The sequence below is a fragment of the Xyrauchen texanus genome, chromosome 14 (genome assembly GCF_025860055.1).
Source record: "Xyrauchen texanus isolate HMW12.3.18 chromosome 14, RBS_HiC_50CHRs, whole genome shotgun sequence".
Lineage (NCBI taxonomy): Eukaryota > Metazoa > Chordata > Actinopteri > Cypriniformes > Catostomidae > Xyrauchen > Xyrauchen texanus.
The window spans coordinates 34,970,581-34,989,615 of record NC_068289.1 but is presented as its reverse complement, the minus strand read 5'-3'; the positions used below and the strand labels follow the sequence as shown (position 1 = coordinate 34,989,615).

General features: G+C 36.4%; 1 protein-coding gene across 1 annotated transcript in view; it reads right to left on the bottom strand.

Moving 5' to 3' along the window:
* LOC127654913 (solute carrier family 49 member 4-like) overlaps positions 1-19,035 on the bottom strand; it is a 50,598-nt gene that overhangs the window by 24,129 nt on the left and 7,434 nt on the right. The window contains exons 2-4 of the mRNA XM_052142463.1: positions 17,349-17,442; positions 10,984-11,252; positions 9,221-9,350 (exon numbers count right to left, since the gene is read on the bottom strand). Coding sequence (XP_051998423.1) covers positions 9,221-9,350; positions 10,984-11,252; positions 17,349-17,442 — 493 coding nt within the window. The remainder of the gene's footprint in view (positions 1-9,220; positions 9,351-10,983; positions 11,253-17,348; positions 17,443-19,035) is intronic.

Below are 19,035 nucleotides of genomic sequence, written 5' to 3'. Positions count from 1 at the left end.
CAGACGCGCTCAGTGCTGCTGTCATGTATCACAACCATAGACAGATCAACTGTTCTGTGTTTTCAACCACATAATGTTTATTTTAGGTTTCAGACATTTAAATACACATAAGTACTAGCAAAAACATATTCTGAGTTTGTAAAATACACACTGATGTCTAGGGAAGCGGCAATAATATCCTTTCCATTAACGTTACGTTACAATAAGACACGTTTTCATATCAGATACACATTGTGTACGTAGCTTTACATTTTACTCTATTCTTCTCCCAGTTCACCGGCCACTTACTTTCATGTATTTCGTGAGAAGTTGAGGAATTGACGTGTTGTAAAATAACATGGCGCCGCCCATCGCACATACAGCTCAACTAACAACAAAACACATCCACTTGCACATATTTGACAATCGGAATATCAGTGTTTCATGTTATAGCTAATACATTTGTGAATATTTTGTATAAAAAAGGAAAAATGACATAAAAGCAGATCATCATTCATTCAGCGCTGTGTTGTGGTTGCGCTGTGTAACGTGACAAGCAATGATGCGTCACCATGGAAACATTAAAGTGACAGGTTCTAAATAACGGTCACCTAGAATAACTCACGCTGGGGGATCAGTTAGAATATTTTAGAAATAGTGTAAAGTTCAGAACCAGCAACCATGCCACCAAAAATAAAAAGACTGCTACCAACATCAGGTACAACTTTGGCAAAATTCGGGTTTATTTAAAAAAAACAAAAAACATCATCAGAGGACAGTCTACTCGTTTCTCTACTCCTGTATTAATAAACATTGAAATCAAAAGAATCAAGTGCAGTGTTAAGCAATTATTTATCACACACACCACGCCTGCTTATAGGCTACTTTTTTTTACTTTTTTTTAAGAGACCCCCACAAAGATGAAATCATAATTCGAACCCTGATAAAGACTGTTTAAAATAGCTGGCAATAACAATACGGAAACATCTTAAAAGAAACATTCTGGTTTTATTACAAGGGTGCAGTAACACACAAAGGAAATCAATAGGGCCACCATTCCGGACGGTTATAAAGCAGGAATGTGAAGGTTGCATTTTTGATAAAGCACTTAAATGAATTATTTAGTAAAAACAGTTTATAATTTGAGCTGTAAAGTTTTTTAAATTAATGGTTCTCAACCCTGTTCCTGGAGGCCCCCCCCAACACCACATTTTGTTTATTTCTCTTTTCTGACACACCCAGTTTAGGTCTTGGATTCTCCACTAGCAAGCTGATGAGTTGAATCAGGTGTGTTTGATTAAGGATATATCCAAAATGTGTAGTGTTGGGGGGCCTCCAAGAACAGGGTTGAGAACCACTGGTCTAAATTATATTTTTTGAAGTACAACTACTTTACTAGGTGGAGGAAATCAAATTTAGCGTTACTAAATACATTTCTGTGAGCAGAGTTTGCTCCATGTAAACAGCCCCTTTCTGGCACCAATGCACAGATCATGTGAAAGTTATGACAATTAAGTTAAAAGACTGGATAAAATTGTACCCAGACAAGATCAGTGAGAGATTCTATTACCTCACATTAACACACATAATGTTTAAAACTTGTGGCTACACTTTTTTGAAACCGCGTGTACTTGCTTCAATTTTAATTGTTTTGCTGTAACCACAAGAGGTGAGTTGAAACATTCCTTTACAGTTCTAAGCTGCATCTGTTGATTGTGAATATTGCCTTTGAAATCTTTGAAGGAGTAACAGATCTTGCAGAGCTGTCATAAGGCTTAACATCAAAGCCTGTGTATCTCACACAGAGTCAAAGATTTCAGTTTCCTTCCTATACCTTCCAGACTGTCTGCAAACATGTATCATATCTCATAGCCCAGTAACAGAATAAGGTATATGTCTCCTACAAGAGAAAATACACAGCATTGATAGCAAATGTAGATATCATGCACGTATAATGCTGGAAACTCCATGCATACTGGATGTTTTTCCCTTTTCACACCATTCTTTGTAAACCCTAGAAATGGTTGTGCGTGAAAATCCCAGTAACTGAGCAGATTGTGAAATACTCAGACCGGCCCGTCTGGCACCAACAACCATGCCACGCTCAAAATAGCTTAAATCACCTTTCTTTCCCATTCTGACATTCAGTTTGGAGTTCAGGAGATTGTCTTGACCAGGACCACACCCCTAAATGCATTGAAGCAACTGCCATGTGATTGGTTGATTAGATAATTGCATTAATGAGAAATTGAACAGGTGTTCCTAATAATCCTTTAGGCGAGTATGTTTCTCAACAGCTTAAGTGACATCAGAAAATAAAAATAATGTGATATTTACGTGTCAAAAAAATGAATAGATGTCTACACACTGAAATTGAAGCTCCAAACTTTAATAGCAAAAAGGTGACATTTCAACCTATTAGGTCTTCATCAGTGGGACAATTTTTTGCCTGAAGAAGACCTAATAGGTCGAAACGTCACCTTTTTTCTATTTAAGTTTGGAGTTGGCGGACATATATTCCTTTTTTTGACATTTGTTAGCCTCTTTTTTGTGCTGCACCTGTACCCAACTTGGGTATTTGATGTGCAGACCTATTTGATATTTTCTAACCTACATGCGTCCCCTTATATTTTAAGCTTGTGAATTGAATAAGCACTGCAAAATAATAAATTGACAAACAGTTCTCACATGCAACGTGCAAAAACTATTTAACCATTTCAAAATTAATTTGCCAATGCACCTCAATTTTTTCAGTTCATTTTAATGAATTGGTTGACTCAAACGCAAGTGTCACCGGTCTGACTTACTCAGAAACATACTGAATCAACTTGGATGACTCTATATACTATATATTAGTACTATATCCTGTTTTCTACAGAGTATTATTATCCTGCATATACACCGATCAGCCACAACATTAAAACCACCCGTCTAATATTGTGTAGGTCCCCCTCGTGCTGCCAAAACCGCGACAACCCGCGTCTCAGAATAGCATTCTGAGATGCTATTCTTCTCACCACAATTGTACAGAGCGGTTATCTGATTTACCTTACACTCCGAACCAGTCTGGCCATTCTCAGTTGACTTCTCTCATCAATAAGGGAGTTCCGTCCACAGAACTGCTGCTCAGTGGATGTTTTTTTATTTTGGCACCACTCGGAGTAAATTCTAGAGACTGTTGTGCATGAAAATCCCAGATGATCAGCAGTTACAGAAACACTCAAACCAGCCCATCTGGCACCAACAATCATGCCACGGTCCAAATCACTGAGATCATATTTTTCCCCATTCTGATGGTTGATGCGAACATTAACTGAAGCTCCTGACCTGTTTCTGAATGATTTTATGCACGGCACTACTGCCAAATGATTAGCAGATTAGATAATTGCATGGATCATTGTTGGTGCCAGATGGGCTGGTTTGAGTATTTCTGTAACTGCTGATCTCCTGGGAATTTCTTGCACAACGTTCTCTAGAATTTACTCCAAATGGTGCTAAAAACATCCTGTGAGCGGCTGTTAAGTGGACAGGAATGCCTTGTTGATGAGAGAGGTCAAATTATAACTGACCTGTTGAGCAAAGCTATGCATAAAATCAGCATCTTTAAATCTTCAAGATGTTTAAAGAATTATAAGCCTTTAAAAGGCACAGTGAAAATACTTTCTAATAACATTATCGAGATTGACCAACAATGAATGTTTAGCTGACAAACCCTTTCTTAAAGCCATTAGCCAAGCAACAACAACATTGCTGTAAAGATACAACCGTTAATACAAACATGGTGCATGATTTAGTGTACAGTACTATCAATTTTGAGGTAATCCTGTCTGATACAAAAAATCCCTTGCTATGTAGGATGCTTTCACTTTATATATTAGCATTTTTATGAGCATCCATCCAGTTGCAGAATTGCTGTAGTGGGGCCTGAAACGGTGAAAATTCCTGTCTTTCTGTGAGATTCTGGCAGGTCTCCAATCACTCCCAATCCAATTACAATCTTCTACCCTGCCTACACACTTTATTCCCTATTTTCCTCAAGTGTCCCAAACAGTGTCTCCCCAATTTGCCATAGAGGGAACATTCCCCCTATAAAACAACAAAGTGTCTGAAACCAGTCACAAGTGCTCTCCAAAGAGGCTTTGTTTATCTTTAGAAGCAGTGTGCTGTTTGGAGTTTACTTGTTGCCATTTCAGGTAATTCTTGGCAATTGTTTCTTTTTGATGCTGTTTACACCTAGTTTTAACATACATCTTTGGTTATCTGATCACAAGGGGTCAGGCGAGACAGATTGCCATTTACACCTGATAGCAATTTGCGTCTCCTGTTATCACTTGTGATTGGATTTTAAAGGAGAAATCTGGATAATGACCACAGACACTCACACATCAATGTGTTCTTTCATGTTGACGAAGCACAAAAAGCATAAAATAAAAAGCACAAAAATACAGCACTGTTGCTTTCAATTATATTTCCAAATTTTAATATCAAATGCAAGTTGAGTAGAATGTGCATTGTTATTTTAGTCGAACAAGTGCATTAAATGTACATTGGATGGGCATGGGCATGCTTCACAAAATCAATCACTACATGTTGTTATCAGGAAAAGCAGAGAAGTTTTGTAAAGTCTTATGCATGTGTATATGGTTTACCAAATTTTTCCAATTGGACAGATATTTTCTTATAGAGCCGCACATAACCGAAAAACAAAAAAGTGTTATAGTGCAATGGATGATTGACAAGTGAGTCTGTGGTCATTTGAGTTTATTCATGCCTGAATAGAACACATAAGGTTTAGACTACAAATGCATCTTCAACTAGTTAGTAGTTATTATGGCCTTGAAGTGGGCAATTGTTAAAAGGGTGTTTATGGAGGACCCTTTCTACCAATTTTCTCCATTTCATTAATCTCCCAAAGGGAAAAAACACCATCAATACACCATTTTCCCTCCAAGAGCTTATTTAGATTATGGGATATGAGAAAGGCTTTTTAACTTTCCTTTGAAAGATTTGGGAGGTGCTAGTAGGATCATCAGCTAAATGTTAAGTAATTTTCTCTTGGCAGGCCCTGTTAGGATCTAATGCCTCAGAATAAGGATTCTGTAAGACATGGCTATCAATACTAATACTTTTCCATCTTCACTGTTATCACAGTAATCAAACGTTAAATAATGGTTCTAATAAAACTGTGGGAGACACAAGTTCAAACAAATCATGCACAAATCAAGCTGCAAGAAAATACAATCCAAGACTCCTGACACTTTGAAGTTTCAACAAGGCAGGAGAGCACAGGAAACTTGGATACACAAATGACTGAAGAGTTCAGAGACAGGTTGCCAGACACTATCATGATCGAACAAGCCAGCCTGTGTCCAGTGAACTGTCCCAGTAGACTAGCTGCTTTACAAAGCTCTACCAATGTCCTGTTACTCCATTCAGATACAATGTGAGACAGCCACTGGGCCTACTGCGAGTTTACTATACATAGCGATGCTGCTACTTTAACTTAATTTCTCAGTAGCAAAGCGGTAGCGTTGATGGTTTTTTACTGTAACTATTTTATTGATTAAAGCTGAATTATGTAGTTTCTGTGCCAGCAAAAGGAATAATAATAATAAAAAAACCATTTCAAACAGCTTTCCAGAGTACTGATAAGCTGTTTCCCAAATGACACACCCACAAAATCTGTGCTGAACTCAATTTGCACAGAACAATTCTGATCTTGTTGGCCTATTCTTGGTGCTATATAGCAGAGGATGGTGCAGACCATCAGGATCTAGCACACTCTGCCGGGATTGTGCAGACTGTGCTTGATAACACCCTGCATCTGAATATACTGTATACTAGGGTTGCGTCGATACATTCAAATATCTATACATCGCAAAACCTTTTCTCATGATATTGCATCAATATTTGATATCCATATATTGTTATTTATATAAAATGATTTATGTATTCATATCATATAAACACACAACAAATTTGGCACACTGTTACTTCCAAATAAATTTATTGAGCTCACCAAGTGACAAAATTTGATGTTTTGAGCAACAGGCTCTTCATCAGACATCAGTATATAACTGAATATACCCAAATTAATTGGAATTGATTTGTAATCAAATCAAATGTTGATATCGTAATGTACCGAAATATCCAATCATGACATGTGTATTGTAATATGTATTGTATAGTAAGGTGCTAGGCGATGCCCAGCCCTACTGGATGCCAGGTTATAACCCTTTTCACCATTATTTAATGAATCACTGCTGCAATAATCGACAGAAAATGTACACAAGCATCCTTAAAGCGTGTTTGTGCTGAAAGGAATGGCAATGAATAAAACTAGAATTGTACAAGCTTTAACTAGATTGCGAGTGGTTAGTGAATAAGATGCAGGTTTTAACTGCTGAAATATCATGCACAGCACCTGCACAACTATTTACTGAATAGCTTACTTGTATTTGTCTCTGCATATTAAGCTGGGGTATGATAAATTATTTTAACCTCGAAAATGTTACAAACATTAAATTTTCCCTGACAATATTTCAGCAATCATGTCGTGTGTCCGATACCTGTCGGTTGTTTAGAATCAGAACTTGTGATGCCTGATTTGCAAATATAATTAACTGTTTATTATGAATGCATATTAGTGACAAATGCCTTTGGTAAAAAAAAAAAAAAAAAAAAAAAACTGAATTGAACCAATTGAAAAATATATGCATCGCATTAACAGTGCTTGCATTTTTGGGGGCTGCAATTTAACATGGTTGTTTAAGCTTTGAATATTTTAAAAATGAAAACATCTTGCACAAAATTTCAATATTATTGTATTTTTTTATAAATATTAACCTTCCTAAGTTCAGTTCCAAAATATTCAATAGGTAATATTCGGTCCATTATATTTCAGTTTACAAATTGGCCATTAAAATGTCAGTGTTTCAAATTCAGATAGAAATTCAACCTTGCACATCCTGGCATTGCAAGAAAAGTAATAGTTTTAAAAATGTAATATTTTGGAACTGAAATTTGGAAAGTGAATATTTATTATTGAATTCAATATTTTTACATCAAAGAATTTTGTTATTAAAATGCATCCATACTGAACAGTTTATTGAGCAGGCTCTTTTCAATGAATCAGTGATACAGGTTAGCAAGACAGGTTTGCAATTCACAACCATTTTTTAATATTTCATCAAAATAATAAGTAGCTAAAATGCTGCAATTTACTTTTTTTATGTAGCTTAAGCATAGCGCACACTACACGACTCAAGCTTGTATCTTTTGATGTTTTGTGTTGGCAATTGGTCTGTGACTAAATTTAGTGTGCGCATCCTTACAACTCGCCCCGATGCGAAGATGGTTTTACAGCCTGTTCGAAATCTAGCGAGTCCTCAGGTGTGTGCACTGTCCTGATGAATGAAAGTACGACAGTAAGTGACGGTTAATGTAATATAGTGAGATCAAGCTATTGGGAAACAGGAGACAAAAATGTGAAAATAAAATAAAACATCACCCACATCTCCTGAACTGCTGTCTCATCATTATTTTCAGTTTTTTTTTTCTGTAGAGTATTTGTTAGCTTAACTAGCTATATTTCTGAGTAGTTTTTCCAACTCTGGAGTTTGTGAAACTAGAAATGTTACTGATAGTTGCTTTTGATAGTTTTGATGTGCCTCAGAGGGTCTGCACTGCTGGCAATTTCAGTCTCTCTACAACAGTGGATGCTCAACACTTCTCTCCAGTCCACAGATTTCAGCCAATTCCTCTGGAGTTGCTGTGAGAATACATTCAAAGCAGGGATGGCTGCCTCTCATCTGTGAATATTGCAAATGCCCCAAGCTGTGCGGTGAGCCTACATCACATCAATAGGGCTCTAACTCACTGTAAAACTGTGCCACGGTGGTCAGACTGGCCTTAATGGACTTCAGTGGGATACAAAATATACAGATCAAGATGCTTTATTTAGAGGACCTCTTGTGCCATCATAAGGCTTAGTGATTAATTTGCAGGGAGAAAAAAATCTTTGATGTGCATTAAATGACAACCACAGCATGTGGCAAAATGACAAGACCCTGTTCATTAAGATTCTCTTTTGTAAAATCAACACATATCGTGCTGAGATCAGGGAGAGACAGTGAACGATTATACAAAAAGGCCTAAAATAACAGATGCCAATTGCCGTGTGCATATCTATATGTACCCAAAACAAATTCTCTAGTGAATGCCAATGAGGAATTTAGAGATTCATCTTCCAATCTGTTAATTCATCTGCAATAAGTATTTTGTTTAGCCATATTCAAAGCAGCCAAGTTTGAATTCCTTGTTCTTAGAGTTTAAAGGGAAAGTTCAGGCATTATTATCTACTTATTGTCATGCCATTCCAAATCTTTATAATTCATGATTTGTCTTTAGTGGAACACAAAAGGAGATCTTGTCAGAATGTCAAAGCTTTTTTTTTTTTTTTTTCAAACAGTAGTGGATGGTGATTCCGACTGTCAAGCTCCAAAAATATACCATAAACACATTCCATACAATTCCAAGTCTTCTGAAGCCAAAGAATAACTTGTGTGATACACAGACCAAAGTCAATAAGAAACTCTCACCTTCCACCATAGCATTCATAATTAGAATCAGCTTTCTTGCCAAGTATACGTACACATACAAGGAACTTATCTTGGCATATATATACACATTTTATTTTTTTACTTATCAATCTATCGATTAAAATTTTTAATCAAATTAATTACATGGTGTCCCGATTAATCTCATTTACAAATATTTGCTGAGAAAGCCCCTCATATAACAATAATTCAATATATAATGATGAAATAATTATACATAGTTATCTTTAAATATTTTTAAATGACTGATATAGACAAATATATAGGCTACATTTAGTCGAATAGAGCAAAATTTGGTTGCTAATGCAAGTGATTTCCTCTTATTTTAGTGGAGGGTTACGTGTAGATTAAAATATCAAACTTGGGATTTAAAAATCGATATTGAGATGATTCAAACGAAGATCGTGATGGATCAGATATTTTTACCCACCACTATTTATATCACAAAAAGATATCATGTGACTTTAGAAGGCTTATAATATATTGCATCAGAAACAGAAATCAGAAATGTCATACATGTTTAGATGATATATGCTTTAGGCAGTTTTAGTTGAACTATTCCTTTAACCCATCTTCTTTTAAAATAGATGCAGAAGTCAGGAAAGGTATGACAGTTAGTGTACCTTAACAGTCTGCAGATGCTGCTCCTGTAGCTGAGACGCTGGCTGGCTGCTGCCACGCTGGGAGGGATGGGTGGCCGTGAAGGGAAATAGAACAGCACGGCCATGAAAAGTACCGCAATCATCCCGAACTCTGCAAGTACACAAACACACACAACATTTATCATGTGTACACAGTGGTAACTTCAAATCTCACAAAGATTTTATGGACTTTGTTAATTAGAAAAAGAGCTTAACGTGTCGGGCATTTCAGTGGAATTTTCCTATACTAAATTCAAATTAAACAGAGATTCCAAACCAGCATTATAAATGGTCATTAGTTGGCTTACATTAATCTAGTGTTAACAATGAGTCCAGCAGATTTATTACAAGCCTGCAGAGGGAGGAAATGCACAATGAGACAATTGATCAGCTCATTAACCCTAGTCCACGCAAATAGAAACAGCCATATCCACCTTCCAACAAGCTCATCTAGTGCTGGAATTCATGATAGTGCAACTAGGTTCATTAGATAGCGGTGCTTAAGCCAAGGACAAATAAAAACCAAAAACCTGTTGGCACACAGCATCTCAAAGCCAGATGAACTCGCACTGCCAACAGCACAGTATTCAGTTTGAGTTCCTAAATCTAGTTTTGTCCTCCTCTGGGCTCTGTCCATATCATAAAATAAGTGTAAATTATTTGGAAAGAGCCCACATTTTTCAGCTACTTTATTTCTAAATAATATAATTTCTTTAAATCTGCCATTTTCTATCATAAATTACATGTTTATCAGGTAGACCTGGCTAAAGGTGGGCAGTATTGCCAAAATCTTAAATCATGGTCACAGTAAGCACTGACTGAACACTTTAGTAGGAACACTATGGTCCTAATAAAGTCCCTGATGTGATCTGCTGGTGTAGCCCAACCGCCTCAAGGTTCGACGTGTTGTGCATTCTGAGATGCTATTCTGCTCGCTACAATTGTAAGGGGTTATCCGAGTTACAGTAGCATTTCTGTCAGCTCGAAACAGTCTGGCCATTCTCCGCTGACGTCTCTCATCAACAAGTGCGTTTCCGTACGCAGAAGTGCAGCTCACTGGATGTTTTTTTTGTATTTTGCCACCATTCTGAGTAGACTCTAGAGATTGTTGTGTGTGAAAATCCCAGAAGATCAGTAGTTACAGAAATACTTAAACCAGCCCATCTGGCACTAACAATCATGCCAATGTCAAAATCACGGAGATCACATTTTTCCCCCATTCTAATGGCTGAAGCTCCTGACCAGTATCTGCATGATTTTATGCATTGCACTGCTGCCACATGTCTAATGGTTTTATTGGTCTGAAAAGATCACTGCTTCTCTTAAAGTTTTTCTTCTTTAAAAGGAGCTTGTCAAATCTGGTGCATGAGGCTGCATCTTGATGGCCAATGTTGCAGGAAGTTTCTCATTGACCTCCAAGGCTGGTGGCATTTCATCTTTTCCACCCCTGAAAGTAATAGCAACATCTTTTAACTTAAACACAGTCAGTGTGTCAATCTATTATTGGGTGAGATTTCTCGCTCTTCCTAAATGTTTTAATTTTCTGAATCAGTTAAGCAGAAAAATGTGAGCATATTACATTGAATCCATATGAATGCAAAAGACGTCAAGACATTTGATTGTGGTATTTGGAGAGGCACTTTGGATTATTTTCTTGTGATTGCTTATCTGTTTGGCAAAAGTTTAAAATAACTTAGTATTGATTGAGCATGAATTACAGTTTTTTTTTGCATGCAGTAGCATACCTGTATAAAGGACAAATTGTATCCTGTCTCTGATTTGGTTTTGGTCCCAGTGGATCGATGTGCCCACTATCTGGGTATCATTGGGTGCAGGGACAGCCAATGGACCAATCAGAAAGGCGCAGGCTGACCCCAGGTAGCAGACCAGTGAAGCAATAGCAGTGGCCGTGGCCCTTTGATCAGGAGCAAACCAAGTAGTAGAGAGCAAAGGACCAGCACTCATAATGGTTGGACCAGCTAAACCATTTAGAAGTTGCCCTCCATGAATTAACCTGTTGATATGAAAAAAAGCAGCATATAATGAAACGCACCAATAACAAAAAAATTTCAAGAAGCACGAGCGCTTACCTATACAATAGTCTCCACTACAATGCTAGGGTGATTGCCTTCAATAATTTAGACACTTTTACCCAAAAGTCTGATCACTTAGTAAAACAATAGCACAACTCTCTTTAATAAACTGCATGAGGTATCATTCCTGACCGTAGCACAGACAAAATACAAATTACTTGTGTAACACTCAGGGCAAGGGCTTTGTTCAAATCCTCAACCCCAGGTATGAGCGATTGTATTTAGTGATACTTGTTAATTACTAATATAAGACAATGGAACAACGTCAACTTACATACTAGTAAAAAAAATAAAAAATTCCATATTACCAGATTTTTGTCGATTTCAAAGCATGGATTTCTGCTCCTCTAAATGTCTAGCAGAGGTGAGGTTTAGATTGCAGGGGAAACAAGTCTTTCTCAGAGTTTTATCTCAGAGAGAAAGACTGGGTCCCAGCGGGAATCTGTCCGAATAAACGCTGCAGCATTTTTCCCCCAGAACACATCTTCAGCATTGGTGAAGATAGAGAGTGACTGAAACACTTTGCTATTTTCTACATCCAAAACACACATTAAACCAAACTAAAATGATAATTTTGTGTCACAGCAATCACTTTTAAAAAGATCAAGAGGTTTCTTGTGTCAATGATGCCAAGCTTCTTTCTAGTTTGTGATTGTCAAGAATTGAACAAAATGTTTTAAGGTTTTTTCTTGTGCTGGAAAAGAAGTGGCATTCTTGACTTGGGCTCGTCAAAGAGTGTTTTGGGGTAAAGCCATGTGAAACGTTGCTATTTTTTTGCTGTGTTTTACGACTGTTTGTCAAATTGCATTATATGACCCCGGTTAGATCTTGTGTAAAATACAGAGCAAACTGAGCAGCATCAACACTGTTTGACCCCATTTCCACCTGGAATTAAGATGTTTTGGGTGATCCGATCATATGTGGTCAGCCCTAAATACAGGTCTAAACAGGGTCTTAAACGTTTTGTGATCAGATTTCAGAAACCAAATACGAATGTGGTCAAAAACACTGTCCATCCTGTATGCGTTCTGGCAGCAGTGAAGCGCAACCTTATCAGTCAATCAACCGCTGCGCTAAAACAAGAGTTTAAAGTTTGACGTTTAAGAGCGGTTTTAAAAGGAAATAACGTTTGAAAAAAATACTAAAACGGATAAATACAAAAACAAAAAGCTTCACGGATCTTCTTTAATGTGTCACATATAAACACAGAAAAGATGCATTGACGCAAACTTGATGCTCCTTTAATACAGGTAATCCACTAACATAACAAATAATTCTACTTGACATGTTGCGTTTGTTCCTAGATTAAATTTCAACCGCATCTGGGAGAAACGGCGTGCCATTTTTTCCATACATTCTTTGACTTTTCTGACTTTGTTGTGCTTTAATATCATGCAGTAACACACTGACATAGTGATTGATGTTGTCATGAAACAGAGACCCTATAACAACAAATTGATCATTGATGCGCAGCACGTCACACTAACAGATACAAGATTGCAGAATTCTGACAAAACCATTAGTTTTTTTTTGCAATTCCCAAAATGTGTGCAAAAATCATATAGTATGCACTGCGCTTTACAGTCTGTAAAGGTTTTTAGTTTGAACTAAGTCACTGATCCATAAATGCAAAGCTCCCTTCAACCAAATCTTGTTAAAAAAAAAGCTACCTCGACTATTCCTTTCCCTTTCTAGTATGTCAACAACTGTTTCTGCATTAAGCTGTTCATGCATTCCAATAGCATGTTACTGTACTTGATTGGCCCCTGTGACACTCTATTCATGCTAAAGTCTGTGCAATTTATCCTGAATGAAATAGGCTAGAATGCACTCTGGGATTTGTTTTTCTCCTGAATAAGTAGAAGCAGTTTACATTTGAATTGATTGCAAACACTGTGATACACTTCACGTCGCTCATAATTGGATCACAGATGTTTCTAAATCCCAAACTTAGGGCCGATCTTTATAACTGAGGTTTTTGTTAATTACTGTTGGGAACAATGCAAAATTGACACTAAATCTGGTAGAAAGCAAATGACTACAGATATTGCCCACTAGATCAAGGTGCCAAAATTCTATTCCGAATTGATTCTGTTAGCTTATTTTAATTAGGCAATAAAAGGTAAAGGAGGGCCACAATATATTGTAAATATAGTTGGCCTTAAGGGTGCACAGTGAAGTGCATGCTAGCTCCTCAGCTGTGACTACATTTAAAACATAGCATGTCTTTGAATGTGCTATTGTTTAATTAAGTTACTACACACTTAATTTGATGGTTACAAGATTTACACTAGAAAATGTCTTAAATTTCAGAATGTTTCTTCTAGCCTTCAGAGGTCTGAGGATGACACTCAAGCTTCATGGACTATTTTTAGTTTTTTTAAGCTTTAAAGTGAGGTACTATCCACTGACATTGGATTGGAAAGACCATGATATTCATTAAAACACATCTTTTTGTGTTCCACATAAGACAGAAGGACATACAGGTTTAGAGCAATGTGAGGGCGAGTAGAGGATTTTTCATTCTTTCATTTTTGAGTGAATCATCCCTTTAATTATGGATAAAAACTTGTAGATGCATCACATGTGACCTTCCATGCAATCTATCCTTGGGTGATGATCGGATCTGCTAACCTTGAATTTAAAAGTGAGAGATGTAAAAGGAGAAATTAGTCTTGCGAATGCAGAAATGTGAAGGCAGGGGAGGGGTGGTGATTTAGCCTTAGATGATTTTAATCTAGGTATGTTCGGCAAGGACAATGTCAGGGAGGAGTCCCTGTGCTTCCTAATGAAACAATTTTAAATGCAAATCATATAGCCTGCCTGATTGATTGATTGACATCTTACTTAAATCAGAGCAAAAAGCAAATGAAAAACAAGTTTTATAAATGGATTGTTTTATATTGACCAAAAGGGTCTAATCATGCCAAAAATTCTGAACTAGAACAAAGCCAGAATAAATCAGGGACTTTAAAATATGTTGCCCTCCTTTAAAATCGGAGCCGGTGATGATATTAAATAATCGTGTCCTTATGTTCATTTACTGAAGTTAATCAAAATCAAAGTGCTGCTTGAATCTTTTGTTCAATTTGGCTTACAAGGAATGAACGCAGTCAAAAAAAAAGCTAACTCTTGATTTATTTGACTCTAAAAGGAGTCATGAAAACCATTGTGCCACTGTAGCTCTAACCAAGTGACTTGTCACGGCCAAGACAAAAATCATAAATCTGACAAACATCACAGCAGCAGCTTTTAATCAGTCCCTGCTTCCTATTGGTGTACATCTGCTCTGATTGTTACAATGGCTGTTGATTTGAGAACAACTGTTAGCATTTGTAATCAAACAGCATTGTAAAAAAAAAATATTTTCTTTGGCTTACTTGACCCATGATTGCAGCAAATAGGCATTCTGACAACATAGGGCTTAAAAATATATTTATTTATTTTTTCCCCTTTCTTTTTAAAATGCTGGCCTTTTAAACTTGCCCTACAATTGTTTTTTTTCTGTATGTGAAAAAAAAAAAAAAAAACACTGTGCTGACACCTAGTGGTAGCTATGTTGCTCCGCTATTCATACTACATACTTACAGAACGAGGGCATATACTGAAGTCATGGGGTCATAATGCATGATGTGCACAGCCTACAGCATCCTAACACCCTTTAGGAATCTGCCACCTACGCTGAACCAAAGGCTTTTAGTAGCACTAAGCACATGTAGCATATCCACTCACTCACTCACTCACTCACTCACTCACTCACTCACTCACTCACTCACTCACTCACTCACTCACTCACTCACTCACTCACTCACTCACTCACTCACTCACTCACTCACTCACTCACTCACTCACTCACTCACTCACTCACATCATGAGGTCTGTAAATCAGTCCTGTGGTACCTTCACTACTGGTGTACCTCCACATTTCAGCATCTATCCACTTGCCTGCATAGATTTCAGTAAACTCGAAATTATATTTACACACTTTAAATGTACTTTGCAACTAAACACTTTAAGCTGCATCGGGCCTTTATAATGTAAAAAACACCATAGAGTATTGACACACTTTGTATCAATTAACAGATTCGACCCTTAATGCAGTGTATATTTGTTCTGATATGCTTCTGGTAGAATATATAAATATATAACAATAAACATAGCCTCTGTCGCTTCTCTAATGTAACAGTGCTGAAAAACTTGACTTGTTTTATATCAAGCAAATGCACTCTAGGTTATATAACTGAGAAAGTCAACGAGTCATGATCACATTTCTGTCTGTTCTAGAATTGTGGGAGCCTTAAAACCAAAGCTAATTAGTCTGATTTCATCCATTAATTAACTTAAATGAACAAAAATGACAAGGAAATCAATGAGAAAAACCAATGCAAAGCTTAAAATGTCCTTAGACTATTCCAGTTGCAAAGTTCATTTTACTGGCCCTTCTACCCAAAAACTTTCCAAAATACAAAACTATTTTAATAAAAAAGGGTAATGACACAGATAAGAGAGCACATATGCATGAATAGTGTATTTTCAGCAGCCTACAATCAGAAAACCACATTCTCTAAATAAATACTGAACCCACAAGACAAGTTCTTAAATACAAAAAGAAAACACGATTTATCCCCGTGGATGTCTTTAATGTAGCTTTACATCATGCAGGAATAAAAACATTAAATATAGCTTGTCAAATGAAATTACTTGCACCCAAGTTGTTCAAATAACCAACTTGAAAATCCAACAGAGATTATTGGTGAAAGGGTTTGCTTCCTTTTCTCAACACTGCAATGATTGCCATGGGAAGTTTCCTATAGTTATTTCTTATGTGCTGATGTTAGCCATGTGTGAGTGAAAAGGCTTAGAGAGATAAGGAAGAATGAGAGAGAGAAAATGGAAAGAGGACACAAAGCACAATATAGCACAGGAACATTCAATTTAACAGGTAAAATTATTCTAAAGCAAACAGCACATGATAATCCTGTTAGAGTATTCCAATAATATGTTTTTAAGCAAATGAAAAGCAGTTTAACTCTGTTGCAGTTAGATTTAAAAAAAATAATAATAAAATAAAATAGCAAAACTAAAAAAAAAATTTCCAATGGTTTTACGTAAATCAATTGTGAACATCGGTTCCATACAATGGAAATGAGTTTCCTTAATATCAAATGTAAATGTAGGCTTTACTCAAATATTTTGTGTTGAATAAACCCAAAGGAAATTAGTTAAACTAACTTATATTTGATTAGTCCAAATAAATCCATTGAAATTTGCAGCTTGCTATGAGCAAAAGAAATGTGTTAACTAATTTTAATCAAAATTGAACAAGCAGTAAAAATTATGTTGAGTGAACACTATCCGTTAGAAGTCTGAATCCATTGAATCTTTTCATACCAATATAATCATATAACCTTTTAACGCTGTGTTGAATTTTACGCAATATGATTATGTTCTCATCTCAAACATAAATGTATTAAGGTGATTTTAAGTGTAGTGATTTAATATTTTCAGTAGAGCTGCTTTCCGTTTTTTTCAGTTTATGCAAAGAATGGAGAAAAGATTCTTCGTATGCATGGTATGTGTGAGCAAGGAATTTCAGGCTTTAATTTAATTTAGCTTTGAGTTGCAGAACATTCTATTTAGAATATCAGAGCACTGGACTATCTCAAAATTCATAAACATACAATTACTTGGCAAACAAAACAAACTGACAATAATATTGATTGTGATGTGCAAATTTTGTGCTCAAACAGTCAAGGAAAGAAATGTTTCTTCAAATTCAGAATCCCAATATGTCTCACCAATCTAAATAGCCTTTTGTCCAGAAAGACTGCATACAACGTTCACACACACACACACACACACACACACACACATACCAAGATTTGGAAGTGTTTTCTCATGGGGAAGGTTTAGAACAATGCATCATTATGCAATTTAAGAGGAACCTGTATGCAGTAATAGCCTAATCAAAATGGTTTTGCTAAATGTGTGTTATATTGTTTCATGTAGAGTCTTACCAGCGTCTATAGTGCAGGTCTTTGAGGGGCACACATCTTAACAATGTGCCAAGTACCATGAAGAATGCTGACAGCAGCAGAGACACTCGCAAACCTTTGGCACAAGGGGAAGAAAAGACATTTTAGAGAGATATAACATTGTAGTATGCAGGCCAGCTTTTATTTAGATACACTAAAGGTGAAGTTTGTCATTTCTGTGGCCGTAGCATCACCACCTGAAATTAAAACAAATAATGACAACAGTTTTTCTTATCACTCGTCCCATCTTCCCTTTGTCAAACATATAGATATTCCTGACCCAAACTCACACCATTGGTTAAGCCAATGTTGCCATGCTGGGCTAGCTGGGATTCAAAAACAAAAAGGTTCTCATAGCGGCAGAGACACTTTTCACAATATTGGTGAAATAAACCTAGCAATGAAAAAATATTTTAACATTAAAATAATCCATTTTCAACCAAGAATAAATCCGATTTATTGGGGACAAAATAAATGACTTGTCCAGAGGCCATATTTAAACTCTTAACTTTACAAGCATTATACTGGACTTGTGCATCAGAGCAGAAATTTTGAGTTTAACACAGAAACTGTGTTCAGTGGTTTTTGGCAAACATGGTTTTTCCTGCCTGTGGAAATCACTTTCGTGTTGAGAATAAAAGGGAAGGTGAAATGCTGCCATTTAAGATAAAGAGCAAATATGTAGTTGGAAGGTTTTGCTTGTTACATTTCCATTAAGACTTTCACTTTCTAAGCAAAGCAAGAAGATACCAAATAAAGTGTGTTGATGTGTGTTAATGTAGGACTGGAAGGTGGATTGGTTGTGTAAGCTAATTGAAACTTGTGTAAATGGAAGCCAGAGCAATCAATCATATGTTTGAGATTATCAAGAGATGCCCTATCTTTGAAACTGCTGAAATTCACCTTATATCCAGGTAAAAAGTATTTCCAATCATTTTGTGAGTGAAAGGAAGATGGGGAAAATGTTTTTTTTTACTTTTTAAAAAAAGTACAAAGTCCATGTATTCCATCAATAAACATGTAATGAAATTGCACAGATATACACACACATATATATACATATATATAAAAAACAAATCCATTTTAAATAATAGCACACACATTAGTGTATTGTTCTTGTATATATTGAATACATCATTAAAATTTTCAAAGTGTAGGTTTGAAAATGTATGTGAACCCCTAGTCTAAAGACTTCAACAAAAGCCAATTAGAGTCTGGAGTTGGCAAACCTGGCATCCAATTAATGAAACGAGAATGAAAGTTTAGGTTAAAGCTACATTGACTTATAAAAAGCACCCAAACTTTGAGTTGGCTATTCACAGGAAGCATCTGCAGACGTGGGCCATGCCAAGCAAAAAAAATTACAAAAAATGATCTCAGAAGACCTACGATAAAGACATGTTGTCTTTGTATAAATTTGGACAGGGTTACAAATTTATCTCGAGGAGTATAGATATTCATCTGTCCACAGTTAGACAAATTGTTTCTAAATGGAGATGATTTAGTACTGTGGCTACTCATTTATTTACATTTACGCATTTGGCAGATACTTTTATCCAAAGTGGCTTACAGTACAATACACTTATTGAAGGGACAATCCCCCAGAGCAACCAGGAGTTAAGTGCCTTGCTTAAGGACACAATGGAGGTTGCTGCGTGGATCGAGCTGG